Source organism: Theropithecus gelada, chromosome 20 (genome assembly GCF_003255815.1).
Source record: "Theropithecus gelada isolate Dixy chromosome 20, Tgel_1.0, whole genome shotgun sequence".
In the NCBI taxonomy this organism is placed as follows: domain Eukaryota; kingdom Metazoa; phylum Chordata; class Mammalia; order Primates; family Cercopithecidae; genus Theropithecus; species Theropithecus gelada.
Window position 1 is genome coordinate 11,193,818 of NC_037688.1, and position 20,081 is coordinate 11,213,898.

At 38.8% G+C, this 20,081-nt stretch overlaps 1 protein-coding gene across 5 annotated transcripts in view; it reads left to right on the forward strand.

The window, feature by feature from the left end:
• Window positions 1-20,081, forward strand: part of RBL2 (RB transcriptional corepressor like 2) — a 59,021-nt gene that overhangs the window by 35,680 nt on the left and 3,260 nt on the right. For 2 of the 5 annotated variants that reach the window (XM_025369964.1, XM_025369967.1), the window contains exons 15-21: window positions 1,030-1,299; window positions 1,500-1,780; window positions 1,868-2,044; window positions 10,257-10,328; window positions 10,986-11,091; window positions 11,656-11,858; window positions 12,727-12,891. In XM_025369964.1, coding sequence (XP_025225749.1) covers window positions 1,030-1,299; window positions 1,500-1,780; window positions 1,868-2,044; window positions 10,257-10,328; window positions 10,986-11,091; window positions 11,656-11,858; window positions 12,727-12,891 — 1,274 coding nt within the window. Of the gene's footprint in view, window positions 1-1,029; window positions 1,300-1,499; window positions 1,781-1,867; window positions 2,045-10,256; window positions 10,329-10,985; window positions 11,092-11,655; window positions 11,862-12,726; window positions 12,892-20,081 lie in introns of all 5 variants that reach the window. The other 3 variants (XM_025369963.1, XM_025369966.1, XM_025369965.1) reach the window with 3 other exon arrangements.

The following is a 20,081-nucleotide window of genomic DNA, read 5'->3' on the forward strand; positions in this document are numbered from 1 at the left end:
AAAGATATATAAATACATATATAAATATATATTAATATATATAAAAATATACATATTTATATATATATTTTTTAAACCCACAATTTTAAAAAACTAGCCTGTAATACCAGCACTTTGGGAGGCCAAGGCGGGTGGATCACCTGAGGTCAGGAGTTTGAGACCAGCTTGGCCAACATGGTGAAACCCCATCTCTACTAAAAATACAAAAATTAGCCATGCCTGGTGGCATATGCCTCTAATCCCAGTTACTCAGGAGGCTGAGACACAAGAATCACTTTAACCCAGGAGGCAGAGGTTGTATTGTGCCAAGATCAGGCCACTGCACTCCAGCCGGGGTGATAGAGTAAGACTCTATGTCTCAAAAAATAAAAAAAAAAAAAACAGTTTACCCCAAACCATTGAATTGTACAATTTAAGTGGATGAAATTTATGGTATATAAACTGTTTTAAAAAAATAAATTATGCTTAATTGAATCCAAATCATGCATGTCTACCTTGCTTAAGAACATTATTGAGTTTTAATACTTTTTATATGTGGAAAAAGACAAAGATCAAAATTGATAAAACTGGTGGCGGAATGCTCCTAGATGACATACTACCAATCATGTCCCCTTAAGAAGTAGTGGCTCTATAGTAAAATCACATCTTCCGTGAGTGGTAGGTGGAAACTAAATATGGCAGAAAATATTATAGAAAAATGTAGTACAGAAAAAAAGGGTAATTCCTTAAATCATGAAGGTTCTTCAGTAGTGGAAGACAGAGTCGGGTCTGATTTGGGAAAGGGGGAGTGGAGAAAGGAACACTGCAAGACAAAAAATTCCATTTTAAAATTTGCTCTCAGTTGTGTTCACTGAACACTAATGAAAACTCACTAATGGATATAGGTAAGATGACTTCTGTAATTCTTGTTTGCTTTTTGAATTATGAAGTATTTCAAACACTAGTTATTTTTGAACATAACAGCTTGGATGAAAGTCAGATCTGAGTCTCCTTCAGTGAAATGCTTTGTTTGATTTGTTTTGAACCTAGGCATAACATCTCCAACCACATTATACGATAGATACAGCTCCCCACCAGCCAGCACTACCAGAAGGCGGCTATTTGTTGAGAATGATAGCCCCTCTGATGGAGGGACACCTGGGCGCATGCCCCCACAGCCTCTTGTCAATGCCGTCCCTGTGCAGAATGTATCTGGGGAGCCTGTTTCTGTCACACCGGTTCCTGGACAGACTTTGGTCACCATGGCAACCGCCACTGTCACAGCCAACAATGGGCAAACAGTAACCATTCCTGTGCAAGGTAAGGAAGGCAGAGTTGGATATTGAGTTCCTTCTCTGTGGCGTGTATTGAAAAGTTACCTGAGGTTTGGCTAGAGTGAGTAGGGGACAGAGGAGTGATGGGGAGAGAGGGTTTGGGAGAGGAGAAATTGTAAACCTCTGCCTGGAGAACCTCTTATTATCAACATTTTCTTCATGCCTTTTTTCTCTGTCACAAACTAGGTATTGCCAATGAAAATGGAGGGATAACATTCTTCCCTGTCCAAGTCAATGTTGGGGGGCAGGCACAAGCTGTGACAGGCTCCATCCAGCCCCTCAGTGCTCAGGCCCTGGCTGGAAGTCTGAGCTCTCAACAGATGACAGGAACAACATTGCAAGTCCCTGGTCAAGTGGCCATTCAACAGATTTCCCCAGGTGGCCAACAGCAGAAGCAAGGCCAGTCTGTAACCAGCAGTAGTAATAGACCCAGGAAAACCAGCTCTTTATCACTTTTCTTTAGAAAGGTAATTTTTCACATACTCTTACCAGAGCATGAGCTTGGGAAATACAAGTGTTAAACAAAGTTTGAAATGTTTTTGTTTATCTCCTAGGTATACCATTTAGCAGCTGTCCGCCTTCGGGATCTCTGTGCCAAACTAGATATTTCAGATGACCTGAGGAAAAAAATCTGGACCTGCTTTGAATTCTCCATAATTCAGTGTCCTGAACTTATGATGGACAGACATCTGGACCAATTATTAATGTGTGCCATTTATGTGATGGCAAAGGTGAGTACCATTTTGGAACTGTAAAGGCAAATATAGGTCTTCATTACTGAAAACATTTTTTAACCGCTTTCTTGAAGTACAATTTACATGCTCTATAATTCATCTATTTAAAATGCACAACTAAAAGGGTCTTAGTATATTCACAGATATGTGCAATACTCACCACAATTTTAAAACAGAATATTCCATTATATAGTTATATGAGAGTATTTTTATCCATTTATTAGGTAATACATATTTTAGTTGTTTCTACTTTTGGCTATATGCATAATACTGCTATTAGCATTTGTGTTTGGGTTTTTGTATAGACATATATTTTCATTTCTCTAGGGTATATACCTAGTAATGGATTGCTGGGTCATACATTAACTATGTTTTAACCAGTTAGGGAATTGCCAGACTGTTTTCCAAAGTACTGTACCATTTTACACTTACACAGGCAGTATAATAAAGATTTTAGTTTCTCCACTTTCTCATTAACACTTATTATCTTACTTTGTTTAAATAACTTATTGAGGAGAAATTCACATAACAAAATTAACTGGGGTTTTTTTTGGGGTTTTTTGTTTGCTTTTTGAGATATTGTTTCACTCTTGTCACCCAGGCTGGAGTGCAGTGGTGCATCTCAGCTCACTGCAACCTCTGTCTCCCAGGTTTAAGCGATTCTCCTGTCGTAGCCTCCCGAGTAGCTGGGATTACAGCCATGTGCCACCACGCCTGGCTAATTTTTGTATTTTTAGTAGAGATGGGATTTCACCATGTTGGCCAGGCAGGTCTCAAACTCCTGACCTCAGGTGATCCGCCCGCCTCGGCCTCCCAAAGTGCTGGGATTACAGGCATGAGCCACCGGGCCCAGCCAAATTAACTATTTTAAATTGAACAATTCAGGAGCATTTAGCACATTTACAGTACTAAGTGTAATCAATGGTTGTATACTCACCACTTCTATCTAGTTCCAGAACATTTCTGTACCTGCAAAGTAAAACTCCTTTCCTGTTAAGTAGTTTCTCCCCATTCTACCTCCCACAGCACCTGGCAATCAGCAATTGGCATTCTGGCTGTATGGATTTATCTGTTCTTAATCGTTTATAGAAATGGTACAATAAGTGACCTCTTGTGTATGGCTTCTTTTACTTAGGATAATATTTTCAAGGTTTATCTATGTTGCAGCATGTATCAGTACTTCATTCCTTTTTATGACTGAATGATATTCCATTGTATGGATAGGCACAATTTTTTTCTCCATTCATACAGTGATGGATATTTGGGCTGTTTCCACCTGTTGGCTATAGTGAATAGCGCTGTTGTGAACAGGTATATCATGTACCTGTTTGAGTGCCTGTTTTCAGCCCTTTTGAGTTTATTACTAGCAGTGGAACTGCAGGGTCATATGGTGATACTATGTTTAACTTTTTTGAGGAATCCACCATACTGTTTTCCACAGAAGCAGCACCATTTGACATTGCTACCAGTAATGCACAAGCGTTCCAGTTTCTCCGTATCCTTGCCAACTTATTTTTATTATAGCCATCTTAGCAGGTACTGGGTGGTATATCATTGTGGTTTTGATTTTCATTTGCCTGATGACTTAAGGATGTCAAGCATCTTTTCATTTGCTTACTGGCCATTTGTATATCTTATGTGGAGAAATATCTTTAAATCCTTTGCCCATTTTTAAATTGTGTTACTATTGAGTTATTGGAGTTCTTTGTTTTGGATACAACTACCTTCTCAGACATATGATTTGCAAATATTTTCTCCCATTTGGTGTATCTTTTCACTTACTCGGTAGTGTCATTTGAAGCATAAAAGTTTTTAATTTTGATGAAGTCCAGTTACCTGTTTTTTGGTTTGTTACTTGCACTTTGGGTGTCCTAAGAATCCATTGCCAAATCCAAGGTCACTAAGATTTATCCCTGTGTTTTCTTCTGATTTTTATAGTTTTATCTCATAGTTAGGTATTTGATCAAATTTGAGTAATCTGTGTATGGTATGAGGTAGTAGTCCATTTCCATTCTGATTATGTGGCTGTGCAGTTGTCTCAGCACCATTGAAAAGAAGATTTTTTTCCTCACTGAATGGCCTTGGTGGCCTCCTTGAAAATTAGTTGACCGTTGACAACATGTGGGTTTATTTCTGGACTCTAAATTCTATTCCATTGGACTATATGTCTATCCTTATGCAATACCATATTCTCTAGATTAGAGAGTTGCTTTCTTATAAAGTTTTGAAATTGGGAAATATGAGTGCTCCTACTTTTTTTCTTTTCAAGATTATTTCAAGAGTCCCTTGAATGAATTTTAGAATCAGATTATCAGTTTCACAAAGGAATAAGCTAGGATTCTGATAGAGTTGCACTGAATCTGTAGATCAATTTGGGGAGTATTGCCATCTTAACAATTTTATGTCTTCTGATCCATGAACATAGAATGTTTTTCCATTTATTTAGATCTTCAGTATTTTTCAACAATGTTTTGTACTTTTCAGAGTATGTTTGCAATTCTTTTGTTAAATTTATTCCTAGTCTTATTGATGCTATTCCAAGTGTAGTTGTTTCATTGTTAACGTGTTCATTGCAAGTGCATAGAAAAACATTTTTGTATATTGATCTAGTATCCAGCAGCCTTGCTGAACTTATTAGTTCTAATAGTTTTCTAGTAGATACCTTAGGATTACTATGTAGGAAATCATGGAATTTGCTTATAATTTTACTTCTTATCCAAACTGGATGCCTTTTATTTCTTTTTCTTTCCTAATTATCTTGCTACAACCTCCAGTACAGTTGAACAGAAGTGTCGAAAGCAGAAATCCTTGTCTTGATCTTAGGTGGAAAGCATCTAGCTTTTCACTATTAAATTATGATTTTTTCCATAGTTGCCCTTTATCAAGTTGAGGAAGTTCCTTTCTTTTCCCAGTTCATGGAGTGTTTTTTATCATGAAAGGGCATTAGATTTTGTCAAATGCTTTTTTTGTGTCCATTGAGATGATCGTGTGTTTATTGTTTTTTTTATTCTATCAATATAGTGTATTACACTGATTAATCTTCCTATGTTAAACCAGCCTTGCATTTTTGTTGTAAATCCCTCTCAGTCATGGTGTATAATTCTTATGTTTTTCTTTTTTTGAGACAGTGTCTCACTCTGTTACCCAGGCTAGAATGCAGTGGTGAGATCATAGCTCACTACAAACAGCCCTCCCATCTTTGTCTCCTGAGTAGCTGCGACTACAGGCACATACTACCATGCCTGGCTAATTTTTAAAATTTTTTGTAGACAGGGTCTACCATGTTGCCCAGGCTGGTCTCGAACTCCTAAGCTCAAGCAATCTTCATGCCTCAGCCTCCCAATGTGTTGGGATTATAGGCATGAGCTACTGCACCTGGCTGCTATAATTATTTTCTTTTTTGTTTTTGAGATGGAGTTTCGCTCTTGTTGCCCAGGCTAGAGTGCAGTGGCACGATCTTGGCTCACCGCAACCTCTGCCTCCCAGGTTCAAGCAATTCTCCTGCCTCAGCCTCCCAAGTAGCTGGGATTATAGGCATGTGCCACCACTCTGGGCTAATTTTGTATTTTCAGTAGAGACGGGGTTTCTCCATGTTGGTCAAGCTGGTCTCGAACTCTCAACCTCAGGTGATCCACCTGCCTCGGCCTCCCAAAGTGCTGGGATTACAGGCATGAGCCACGGTGCCCAGCCTATAATTCTTTTTATATGTTGCTAGGTTTGGTTTGCTAACAGTTTGTTAAGGAATTTTTTTTTCAATTAAAAAACTTACTTATTTTTTCAAGTTTCCACATGCAGCAGTGATTCCTAAGGAATTTTACCCTTATTCATAAGAGGCATTGGTCTGTAGTTTTCTTGTTATGGCTTTGTCTGGTTTTATTATCAGGGTTATTACTGGTCTCATAGAATTGAGTAGGAAGTGTTCTCTCCTCTTCTATATTTAGGTATTCTTTTTTTCCTTTTCCTTTTTTTTTTTTTTTTTTAATTTACAGCTGTCTGAAAGACCCATGGATATGAGCTTCTTGGTATTAATGTTTTAAAGTTTGGTAGAATTCAGCAGCGAAGCTGTTGAGACCTGAGATCTTCCTTGTGGGAAGTTTACTGATGAATAATTCCGTCCTGTATTTGTTACAGGTCTATTCAGATCATCTGTTTCTTCTAGAATCAGTTTTGATAATGTATGTCTTTCTAAGAATTTGTCTGTTTCCTCTGGGCTAAACTGTTGGCAAATAATTATATTTCCTTCTGTTCTTTTTTATTCTTTAAGGTCAGTAGTAATGTCCTTTTCCTTTTCTGATTGTACTTTTTATTTGTTTTGTTTTTTGAGACAGAGTCTCACTCTGTTGTCCAGGCTGGAATACAGGGGCATGATCTTGGCTTACTGAAACCTTGGCCTCCTGGGTTCCAGCAATTCTTGTGCCTCAGTCTCCTGAGTAGCTGGGACTACAGGCCTGTGCCACCTCGCCCAGCTAATTTTTGTATTTTTAGTAGAGATGGAATTTCCCCATGTTGCCCAGGCTGGTCTTGAACTCCTGGCCTCAAGCAATCCATCCACCTTGGCCTCCCAAGTGCTGGGATTACAGGCGTGAGCCACCGTGCCCTGCTCTTTGTAGTAGTTTGAGTCTCCTCCCTTTTGTTCTTGGTCTAGCTAAAGGTTTGTCAATTTTCTTGATCTTTTTCTTTTAAAAACCAGGTTTTTGGTTTCATTTATCTTACCTATTTTTGTGTTCTTTATTCATTAGTATATAATCTGTTTCCTTCTTTCTGCTTACTTGAGGCTTACTTTTTGCTCTTTTCTATTGTTTTAAGATGGATGTTTAGGTAATTCGTTTACTGTTTCTCTTAATATCTTTTTCCCCCAAATCCTTTATGTAGATCTGAGTATCTTTTAAAAGATACCTTTCCAATATCTCAATCTCTTTTATTATTATTATTATTTTTTGAGACAGCATCTTGCTGTGTCGCCTAGGCTGGAGTGTAGTGCTCACGGCAGCCTTCCTCCAGGGCTTAAGTGATCCTCTTCCCTAAGCTTCTTGAGCTGGGACCACAGCCGTGCACCACCATGCTCTGCTAATTTTTTGCAGAGATGAGATTTTGCTATGTTACCCAGGCTGGTCTCAAACTCCTGAGCTCAAGCAGTCCTCCCTCCTCGGCCTCCCAAAGTGCTGGGATTACATGCGTGAGCCATTGCTCTTCTTCATTTTTAATGTAAGCATTAACAACTATAAATTTTCCTCCATGCACTGCTTTAGCTGCATGAGTGTTGGTACAGTGTGTCTTCATTTCAAAAGTATTTTCTGATTTCTGTTTTTGACTTCTGTTTGACTCACTGGTTATGTAGCAGTATGTTGTTAACTTCGTATTTGTAAGTTTCCCAAATTTGTTATTGATTTCTACTTTCATTGTGGTTGAAAACACACTTTATTTCAGTTCTTTTAAATATATTAAGAATTGTTTTATAGCCTAGCATATATGGTCTATCCTAGAGAATTTCAAAGTACATTTGAGAACGCTGTGTGTTCTGTGGAGGTTGGGGAGAGTGTTCCGTAGATGTCTGTTAGGTCTAATTGTTTTATATTGTTAGTAAAGTGTTCTGTTTCCTTGTTGATCTGCCTAGACCTTCTCTCCATTATTGAAAGTGAGGTACTGAAATCTGTAAATATTATTGCTGAACTGTCTACTTTTCCCTTCACTTCTGTCACTTCTCACTTCAAGTATTTTGTGCTGTGTTATGAAGTGTGTGTATAACTGTTATAGATTCCTGATGGCTTGACCCTTTTATCATTATGGAATGTCCCTTTTTAATAACTTTTTGTCCTAAAGTCTGATTTATAGTGTGATACATATATATATACACACACACACACACACACAGAGTCATCCAACTTTCTTACAGTTTCTGTCTGTATATCTCTTTCTATCCTTTCATTTTTGAATGTATTTGTATTTTTTTAATCTAAAATGTCTCCTGTAGATAAAAATAATTTGGATTTCTTTTGCCTTTTGACTATGTATATAATTGGATTTATATCTGCCATTTTACTTTTCGTTTTCATGTCTTTCCCTTTGCCTTTTCAGCTTTACTTTTGCATTAGGGTCAATATTTTGTAAAGTAGCATTTTCATGTCAGGTTTCTTTCACTGTGTGTGTGTGTGTAGTGGTCGCCCTAGGGCTTGCCATATATATCTTAATTTATCAAAAATCAGCTTCAGATTATACTCATTTAATTCCAGTGAGATGTAGAGGTGTTCACTGTTTCATTACACATATTACATCCATAAATGTACAACTCCACCAGTACATTGTTATAATTATTGATATAATTTTATGACTTCTAAAGTAGCAGAGAGGCAAGGAGTATAAGCGTGTATTTAAAACTTTTGCTATAGTAACCTTATTAATAATTTCTGGTTTTCTTTCTGGTTTTCTTTCTTTCTTAAGACAGAGTCTCGCTTTGTTGCCCAGGCTAGAGTGCAGTGGTGCAAACTCAACTCGCTGCAACCCCTGCCTCCCAGGCTCAAATGATCCTTCCCGCCTCAGCCTCCCATGTAGCTGGGCCTACAGGGTGCAGGCATGTGCACCATGCCCGGCTGATTTTTGTATTTTTTTGTAGAGACAGGGTTTCGCCATGTTGCCCAGGCTGGTGTCGAACTCCTGGCCTCAAGCAATTCACTTGCCTCAGCCTCCCAAAATGTTGGGATTACAGGTGTAGCCACTACGCCCAGCCTACTTCTATTTCTGTTATTCATTCCTGTGTATGTGAGTTGCCATCTGGAGTAATTTCCTTTGCCCAATATGGCTTTGCTCCTGCCTACGTCCTTTGTACTGTTTTTGGCAAATATATTACATTTTTGTATGTTACAGGTACATTATATATATATTATTTTATACAATTGATTTTTTAATCAGTTAAGGAGAAGAAATTGCATTTATACTCTATTTATGATTATATAATTATCTTTACCAGTGCTCTTGGCTTTCTTCATGTATAGTATTGTCCAGGGGCATTTGCTTTTTTGGCTTGAAGAATTTTGTATAGTATTTCTTGTAAGGGGTTTTGCTAGCACCAAATTCTGTTTTTGTTTATCTGAGAGTACATTTTTTCACCTTCATTTCTGAAAGATAACTTGCAAAAATTTTGAATATTGATATTTCACAGATAAAAATCTTGAGTAACTTTTTAATAATGGATTCTTAGCTTAATATTTTTTCTTTCATCACTTTGAATGTTATCCCACTGCCTCTTGGCCTCTGTAGTTTCTGATTAGAAGTCAAATTTTATTTTATTGGGGTTTCCCTGTAACTGAAAAGTTGTTTTTCTCTTGATGCTTTCAATATTTTCTCTTTCTTCGGCTTTGAGCATTTTTACTGTGATATATCTGGTTATAGATGAGTTTATCCTACTTGCAAGTCACTGAATGTCCTGGAGATGTAATTTAATAAATTTGGGAAGTTTTCAGTATTTCTTTGAACATTTTTTTCTGCTTCTTTCTCTCCTCTCCTGATTCTCCCATTACACTTATGTTGATTTCCTTAATGCTGTGCCACATCTCTCTGAGGCTGTTTATTTTTCTTCATTCTTTCTCTGTTCTCAGATCACACAATCTCTTCATGTTTGCTAATCTTTTTGGTTTTTTTGCTACTTCAAATCTATTTTCCCTAGCTTCTAGTGAATTTTTCATTTCAGTTACTGTAATTTTCTACTCCAAGTCTTTTTTTTTGAGACGAGTCTTGCTCTGTTGCCCAGACTGTACAGTGGCTCAATCTCAGCTCACTGCAACCTCCGTCTCCCGGGTTCAAGTGATTCTCCTGTCTCAGCCTCCCTAGTAGCTGGGATTACAGGCACATGCCACCATGCCTGGCTAATTTTTGTATTTTTAGTAGATACTGGGTTTCACCATGATGGCCAGGCTGAACTCCTGACTTCAAGTGAGCCACCCTCCTCGGCCTCCCAAAGTGCTGGAATTACAGGTGTGAACCACCGCACCCGAGCTCTAAGTCTTGATTCACATATTATTCTTAATGAATTTTAATAGATATTCTTGAATCGATGTATCTTCATTTGCTATATGCCTTTAATACCATTTCCAGAGACTTTAAATAGCTTTTATATAATTTTCACCCCTTTTACTGGGCAGCAGGTTCACACAGCTCCTCACACTATTATGGTGGAAATTGCTGTATCTCTCAGAGCACTCTCATTGTTTGCCAGGTCACAAAAGAAGATAAGTCCTTCCAGAATATTATGCGTTGTTATAGGACTCAGCCACAGGCCCGGAGCCAGGTAACTACATTTTCTCTATGGGCTGAAAATAACGCTTAAAGTCTGTGATGAATACAAAAAATTAACCACAGTTGACTCTGTGGCCTTTTTTTCCAAGATAAACACCTGGGACTCTACTTAAGGGAAATTTCTGCTTTAATCTTCTTTATTCTTGATGTCACATGTTGATTAAGTTCTCTTTTCCTCAGAAGGCAACAATGTTAAATATTTGATTGCCTTCTCAATTCAGAAAAATCACAAGATAGATAGGAATTAAGAAGTTACTTGGTTTCTATGTCACCATTCTGGTTTAGTAAACATACTGTACATTTAACCAAGAGAATGTCACATGGAAATTTAAAACCCACTTTGCCTTTATTACCATTCGTCTCTGAGAGGCAAATTGGCCAGATCTGTGTATCTGACTTAGAATGACTTGACTTTATGGTTGGGTGCTGTTACCGCAGCGTGGTACTGCAAGTAGTACTTGGCATGTGAAGCTAGATGGGCTCTGATTGAATCTTAGATCTGTTATAATTTGAGTTGTTTCTTAACCTCTTCTGAGGACAACTATTGCTACACAGATTATTGTGAAAAGTAACATATGTCAAGGTCCTATCACCAAGGGTGTGCTCAACAAATACTAGTTTACATCCCCTTCTCATTATTTCTCTAAAGGTGTACAGAAGTGTTTTGATAAAAGGGAAAAGAAAAAGACGAAATTCCGGCAGCAGTGATAGCAGAAGCCATCAGAATTCTCCAACAGAACTAAACAAAGATAGAAGTAAGTGGGATCTTTGTGAACTACAAGACAAAATTAGGAGCTTTTCTTTTTAGGACTTGAAGTAACCATTACTAAATGAAATAACTAGAAACTATGAAAGTGTATAAACAAAGGGTTTAATGGATTAGTAAACCAAATTCTGGGTGGCAAAACTGTCCATTCCATAGCTTTGGGGCACATATTCTATAACATTTTTCTCCAGGAGAATTAGAGCTTTCAGTGAGGAATCTGCTTGCCTGAGTTTCAGAAAGGACTGACATGTCAGTTGGAGCCATGCTATGGAAATACCATCCCCTACCTGTTGGTTTGTCCTAGGGCTTAGGTCCTAGAAAACTTGGTGTAACTTATTACTACTACTCAGAAAGCCCTTGCTATGGTTATGGCATAGGGATATCAAGTTAAAATCCTAGCTGAGCTTTGTCTTTTGGTGTGAAGAACAGAGTGCCTATTCACTGTTATTAGTAAGTAATGCAGGTAGCTGTTCCCTTTCTCCTACTTTTTAAAAATTAAAACAATCTATACTAGCAGCTTTTGTATTGACACCCTGTGTTCTCCTGGCTGCAGCCAGTAGAGACTCCAGTCCAGTCATGAGGTCAAGCAGCACCTTGCCAGTTCCACAGCCCAGCAGTGCTCCTCCTACACCTACTCGCCTCACAGGTGCCAACAGTGACATGGAAGAAGAAGAGAGGGGAGACCTCATTCAGTTCTACAACAACATCTACATCAAACAGATTAAGACATTTGCCATGAAGTACTCCCAGGCAAATGTAGTAAGTATTACAGGGATCATTTCATGCTTTTTTCATGAGTATTGAGGAATTATTTATGATTTATATATGGACCATTCACCTGGTCCATATATAAACTAGTTTTGGCCAAGCGTGGTGGCTAACACCTGTAATCCCAGCACTTTGGGAGGCTGAAGCGGGCAGATCAGTTGAGGTCAGGAGTTCGAGACCAGCCTGGCCAACGTGGTAAATAAAACCCAGTCTCTACTAAAAATACAAAAATGAGCCAGGCGTGGTGGAACACATGCGTAATCCCAGCTACTCTGGGGGCTAAGGCAGGAGAATTGTTTGAACATGGGAGGTAGAGGTTGCAGTGAGCTGAGATTGCGCCACTGCACTCCAGCCTGGGCGACAGAACGAGACTGTCTCATAAATAAATAAGCTAGTTTTACAAATAATTCTATTAAGTAAAACTGAGGAGGTCTGTAATTTACCTAACCAACATAAGTTCTGTTGTTAAGCATTAAACAAGAATAAGATTGTATTTGGAGTCCCTACAAAGTATAGTAGTACAAGAGACAGGCTACATGGGTTCAAATTGTCTAGTACTTAACAGTAGTGGTAACCTTGCAAATCATTAAATTTTCTCTGTACCTTGTTTCCTCATATATATAAAACATGGGAATCTAACTAGTTCTTAGCATATGGAGTTGTAAGGATGAAATGACATAATGTATAAAAATTGCTTAAAATAATAACTGGCACAAACTAAGCACTTAAGGTTTGCTATTAGAATGTTTTTCTTTAGGTTAAATTAGTGCTAATATATCACTCTTATCATTCTCAGTAAAAATACCTCATTATAAATTTCTTTTCTTAGAGTTACTGATTTTTTTTTTTTTAACAGATGGATGCTCCTCCACTCTCTCCCTATCCATTTGTAAGAACAGGCTCCCCTCGCCGAATACAGTTGTCTCAAAATCATCCTGTCTACATTTCCCCACATAAAAATGAAACAATGCTTTCTCCTCGAGAAAAGATTTTCTATTACTTCAGCAACAGTCCTTCAAAGGTGAGCCTAACATCAATCTTGGCCTTTACTAACCCCAGAATGCTTCAGATGCTAGAAAGAGGGTTTGTGCTAAGCCTAGGCACTCATTAGAGTGATGAGAGCTACCAGGGAGCAGTGATCAGTCAGTTCCCATGCAGCAAAACCCAGGATTTGTTGTTTTTTTGCTTTTTTTGAGGGTGGAATTTTAGGGTTGGAAACAGGGTAAGGGATTTGGATTTCTTTTTATCCCCTCTCCTATTTATACATTTTGAACATTTTGCTATAAACCTGAAGTTTGTGTTTATCCCATTTGTAACAATTTTCCACATGTGTTAGGGAAATAAATTTTGGATTCCTTACCAAAGGCCTGTTTCTGGGACAGGCAGTGTCCTCTGGACTCTGGCTAAGGGGAGAAGTTGACATTTTGGACATTGCAGTGCAATAGTCATATTAGCACAGATGTATGTGGCAACAGCTGCCTCATTCTAACAAGGGGAAGGAAGCTTGAGTCAGGCCTTAATGTTGAAAAGTCAGGGAGCTGCTGAGGTATGGAAGGGCATTCAGTAGGAAGCGGGTAAGGGGAAGAAAACCGTATCCTTGAGGCATGATCCAAAGCTCGAATACAGGTATCATGCTATGTTAGCGAGTGGAACTGGACTGTGAAGGCCCTTACATGATGAGATTTGTATTGATAAAGGTTGCATAGAGGCTGGGCGTGGTGGCTCACACCTGTAATCCCAGCACTTTGGGAGGCCACTGTGGGCAGATCACCTGAGGTCAGGAGTTCAAGACAAGCCTAGTCAACATGGTGAAACCTCATCTCTATTAAAAATACAAAAATAAGCTGGGCATCGTGGCATGCGCCTGTAATCCCAGCTACTCGGGAGGCTGAGGCAGGAAAATTGCTTGAACCCGGGAGGTAGAAGTTGCAGTGAGCCAAGATCGCACCATTGTACTCCAGCCTGAGTGACAAGAGTGAAACTCTGTCTCAAAAAAAAAAAGATTGCTTAGAAATACACACACATATATAGGGCTTGAAATCTTCAAAAAAAAAAGTATCATGAGAAAATGGTAGAGGATGGGGAAGGTATCATAGAGGAGACTAGGGAGACATGACACCCAAATGCAATGCATGATTTTTGATCCTGCATAGGAAAACACTGCTATAAAGGACATTTTGAGGAAATTTTGAATGTGGCCCTCAGTGTATTTTTTTTTTTTTTTAAGTTTCTTTGGTGTTGATGATGCCTAGTAGATTATGTAGGAGACGGTGCTGAAAGTATTCAGAGGTAAAGTGACTCAGTGTCTGCAGCTTACTTGCACACGGGTTGGTTGCAATATATTTAGGTAGGGAGAGAGTGACAGCAACTCTCAGACATTAATGATTGATAAGTGGGTGCTCAATGTACTATTTTTCCAACTCTTTGTAGGCTTGAAATCTTTTAAAAAGTTGAGGAAAACAGTCCGGGTACAGGGCCTCACGCCTGTAATCCCAACAGTTTGGCTGGCTGGGGTGGGAAGATTGCTTGAGGCCAGGAGTTGGAGACCAGCTCAGGCAACATAGCAAGACCTCATCCCTACAACAAATAAAAATTAGCTGAGCATGGTGCCATGCACCTGTAGTCTTAGGTACCCAGAAGGCTGAGCCCAAGAGTTCAAGGCTGCAGTGAGCTATGCTCACGCCACCACACTCCAGCCTGGGCGATAAAGTGAGAAACCCTGTCTCTTTGGGGAAAAAAAAAAAAAGGTTGAGGAAAACAAGTAAACAAGAACAGCAAAAATCTGTTAGAAAATGTAATAATGGGCCGGGCATGGTGGCTCATGCCTGTGATCCTAGCACTTTGGGAGGCCACGGTGGGCTGATCACCTGAGGTCAGGAGTTCAAGACGAGCCTAGTCAACATGGTGAAACCCCATCTCTACTAAAAATACAAAAATAAGCCGGGCATGGTGGCGGACACCTGTAATCCCAGCTACTCAGGAGGCTGAGGTGGGAGAATTGCTTGAATCCTGGAGGCAGTTTGCAGTCAGCTGAGATCATGCCATTGCACTCCAGCCTGGGGGACAAGAACAAGACTCCATCTCCAAAGAAAAATAGAAAATGTAATAATGGAGAAACCTTTCCTATCATAGTAAAAACAAAAAAAGGGTGTAAAGGTGTCACATGCTTTGGAATAAATTTATAACTTTTGAAAACTGGAATAAATGAAGAGATACCAGTGTTTCTGAATAAGAAGACCAAATATTTAAAAGATATACTTTCTCCGTTACATAGGCTTAGTCTAATTCCAATGATATTCCTAGTAGGACTGGTTATGAAACATGGAAACATAAATTGGCAGTAACAGCCCCAAAAAGCAACTGGAGTTGGAGGAAATGATTCTCATGGCTTAAATTAGACTCTCATCCTGAAACCTATAAATTCTTTTTTTTTTTTTTTTTTTTGAGACAGAGTCTCACTCGTTGCCCAGGCTGGAGGGCAGTGGTGCAATCTCGGCTCACTGNGACAGAGTCTCACTCGTTGCCCAGGCTGGAGGGCAGTGGTGCAATCTCGGCTCACTGCAATCTCTGCCTCCCAGGTTCACGCCATTCTCCTGTCTCAGCCTCCCTTCCTGAGTAGCTGGGACTACAGGCGCCTGCCACCGTGCCTGGCTAATTTTTTGTATTTTTATAGAGACGGGGTTTCACCTTGTTAGCCAGGATGGTCTCAATCTCCTGACCTTGTGATCCGCCCGCCTTGGCTTCCCAAAGTGCTAGGATTACAGGTGTGAGCCACCGCGCCCAGCCTGTAACCTATAAATTCTAAATGGATTACAGAGTTAAATGGAAAAAAAGAACAGAATAATATCAGGTAATAGACAAAGCAGATGAACTGGAATCATAATACTCAAAAGGCGTCTTAAAAAGGAGGAAAAAGGCCGGGCGCGGTGGCTCAAGCCTGTAATCCCAGCACTTTGGGAGGCCGAGACGGGTGGATCACGAGGTCAGAAGATCGAGACCATCCTGGCGAACACGGTGAAACCCCGTCTCCACTAAAAAATACAAAAAACTAGCCGGGCGAGATGGCGGGCGCCTGTAGTCCCAGTTACTTGGGAGGCTGAGGCAGGAGAATGGCGTAAACCCGGGAGGCGGAGCTTGCAGTGAGCTGAGATCCGGCCACTGCACTCCAGCCCGGGCGACAGAGCGAGACTCCGTCTCAAAAAAAAAAAAAAAAAAGGAGGAAAAAAGGAACATACAGGAAAATAGCATTTAAATGTAAATGGTCTAATAAGTGTACCAATTAAAAGTTAGAATTTATCTGATTGGACAAAAAAGCAGGACCAAACTATATGTTGTTCGTAAGTTATATACTTTAAATATAAAAATGTGTATTCATGAATGGAATATTACTTGGCAATAAAAAGGATGAAGTACTGATACACACTACAATATGAATGGACCTTGAAAACACTGTTAAGTGAAAGAAGTCAGTCACAAAAGAATACATATTTTATGATTCCATTTATATGAGTTGTCCAGAATGGGCAAATATCTAGAAGCAGAAAGAAGATTCGTGGTTGCCAAGGGTTGTGGGGAATAGAGTTTCTGCTTATGGACAAGAAGTTTCTTTCTGGGGTGATGAAAGAATTCAAAAATAGAATGTGGTGATGGCTACTCTGGGAACATACTAAAAGCCATGGAGCTGTACACTTCAAATGGTTGTATAATACAGTGTAAGAATTATATCTCAATAAAGCTGGAAGGGTGGAAAAGGTTATACCATGCTACCACTCATCAAAAGAAAGTTGGAGTGGCTGTATTAGTATCAGAGAAAGTAGATTTCAGAGCAAAAAATATTATCAGTGACAAAGTGGGTCGTTTCCTATTATAAAGAGGACATATAACCCTAAATAGAAAAAAAAAAAAAAAGATAGTCAAGAGATTTCAACATAATTGGTATAACAAATAGAGAAAATCAGTAAGGATACAGAAGATGTAGCATTATCAATCAACTGCCATTTATAGAACACTATCAAGTGCAGAGAGAACATTTACCAACATAGACTGCATTCTGGACCACAAAACAAGTCTTGATAAATGTTAAAGGGTTGAAATACTGTGTTTTCACTGATCACAATGGCATTAAATCAGAAATCAGTAAGAGAAAAGATACCTGGAAAATCCCCCAATTCTTGGAAACTAAATTATGTATTTCTGTTGGTCAAAGAAAGCACAAGAGAAATTAGAAAATATTTTGAACTAAATGAAAATAAAAACCCAAAATATTAAAATTTGTGGGATGTAGCTAAAACAGTGCTGAGAGAGAAATACATAGCACTGAACACCTATGTTAGAAAAGAAAAAAGGTCTCAAATTAGTGACCTAAGATTTCAGCTTAAGAAAGCAGAAAAAGTGTAGGACTCACTGAAATGGAAAACTGGAAAGTAGAGAAAAACCAAGGCAAACAAAAGCTAGGTTTTTGGGGGGCCGAGTGCCATATCTCATGCCTGTAATCTCAGCACTTCGGGAGGCTGAGGCAGGTGGACTGCTTGAGCTTAGGAGTTCGAGACCAGCCTGGGTAACATAGCAAGACCTTGTCTCTACTTTAAAAAAAAAAAAGAAAAGAAAAAAAAAAACTGGGTGTGGTGCTGCACACCTGTGGTTCCAGCTACTCCGGAGGATAAGGTGGGGAAGGATGGCTTGAGCCCACGTGTTGAGGCTACAGTGAGCCATGCTCACGTTACTGCACTCCAGCCTGAGGGACAGAATGAGACCGCCCGCCCCCCCAAAAATTGATACCTCTATGTACAGAATAAACAGGAAAAAGAAATGACACATTACTAATATACATTAAAAGTATAATGAAAGATAAAGAACTTAATGCCAGCCAGATGTGATGGCTCATGTCTGTAATCTCAGCACTTTGGGAGACCAAGGCAGGAGGATCCTTGAGCCCAGTAGTTCAAGACCAGCCTGGGCAACATAGCAAGAACTTGTCTCCGGGAAAAAAACAAAAACAAACAAAAAAACACCCCGCCAGGTGTGGTGGGGTTGGTGAGGTGTGCCTATAGTCCCAGCTACTCAGGAGGCTGAGGTGGCAGGGTCGTTAGAGCCTGGACAGTCAAGGCTGTAGTGAGCTGTGATGGCCCCCCTGCACTCCATCCTGGGCAACAGAGTGAGACCCTGTTTCAAAAAAAAATTTTAAAGAACAACTTAATGCCAATAAATGTGACAATGCACATGAAATAGACAAATTCTTGAAAGACATAAACTAATAAAACTCAAGTAGTAGTAGTCTCAATAGCCCCTGTATCTACTAAAGAAATTAATTTGTGGTTTAAAAACCTCCTGTCAGAAAACTGTAGGCCCAGATGGCTTCAATGGTAAATGCTACCAAACATTTAAGGAAGAAATATGCCAATTCTATAGAAACTCTTACAAAAAGTGAAGGTGATAAATCATCTTAGTGTTTGAAGGAAAGCATCTGACAAAATCCAACATTCATTAATGTAAAATCTCTCAAGGAACTTCCTCAGCTTGGTAAACATTTACCAAAAGCACCTACAAATATCATACTTAATGGTAAAAGACTGAATGCCTTGCCCCTATGATCAGGAACAAGGCAACAATGTCCACTCTCACTACCCCTATTCAACATTGTAACTGGGGGTCCTAGCATGTGCAATAAGACAAGAAAAAGAAGCCATACAGCCTGGATTGCCTACATAGAAAAATCACAAAGAATCCACAAAAAGCTACTGGAACTAATAAGGGAGGTTATGTGATCAATATACAAAAATCAAATGTATTTCTGTATGCTAGCAGTGAACAATCAGAAGTAAAATAAAAAATTGAATACTGTAACATTTAAAAATTACTTAGGGGTATGATAAAAACTATGCAAGACATGTATCCTGAAAATTATCAAAGCTTGGTGAGAGAAATTAAAGCCTGAGAAAATAGAGAAATGTGTTCATGACATTGAATGAAAATGATACCTTATTTTCCAATTCATGGAAAATAAAACAGCAGTTTTCTCCCAATTTCAAACCAATTTCAGTCAAAATCCAGATTTATATAAAAAACTGATTCTAAAATTTGTAATTTACAAGGCAAAGGAACTCAAATAGCTAAAATAACTCAAAGTTGGAAGCTTCACACTAATTACGAAGCTACACAAAATATCTGTATTATAATACCACAGTAATCAAGACAGTAGTGTTGGTGGAAGTATAGACACAGAGATCAATAGAACAGAACAGAGTCCAGAAATAGACAACACGTATATGGTAAACTGATTTTCAACAAAGGTGCAAAGGCAATTTGATAGAGAAAGGATAGCCTTTTCAACAGATGGTGCTGGAACAATTGGATATGCATTTAACAAAATAATAGTAAATTTGTTCCCATGCCCTGCACCATATACAATAACTAAAAATGAACCACAGATATAAATGTAAAATCTCAAACTACAAAACCTCTAGAAGAAAACAGAAAATCTTGGTGAACATGTTTTATGGGAAAATTTTATATACAACATCAAAAGCGCAATCCACAAAATACTGTTGAAATGGATTTTATCAAAATGAGTAATTTCTGCTCTTTGAGACACTGTTAAGAGAATTAAAAAACCAGCCATGGACTATTAGAAAATCTGTACACATTCCGTATCTGATGAAGCATTTGTTTATCTACAATTTCTAAAGAATTCTCAAAATTCAGTAGGAAAACCACCAAATGTAAAAGTGGGCAAAAGATTTGAACACGCTTTACCCATTACATGCCTGTTAGAATGGCTAAAATCTAAAAAGTGACAAATCCTAAGTTCTGGCAACAATGTGGAGCAATTTTACATATTGCTGGTGTGAACGCAAAATGGCATCACCACTGTGGAAAGTTGTTTCTTAAACATGCCATTATCGTACAACCAGCAGTCTCATTCCTTGGTATTTACATAAATGAAATGGAAGCTTATGTTTACACAAAATCATGTACATGACTGTTTATAATGACGTTCTTCCTAATTGCCAAAAAGGGGGAAACAACCCAAACGTCCTTCAGCTGGTGAATGCATATAAATAAGCCTGTGGTGCATCCAGACAATCGACTGCTACTTTGCAATAAAAAGGAACTGATACATTCAACGTAGATAAATCTCAAATGCATCAATGCTTAAGTGAAAGACACTGGATTCAGTAGGCTACTTATGATTCCATTTCTGTGACATTCGGG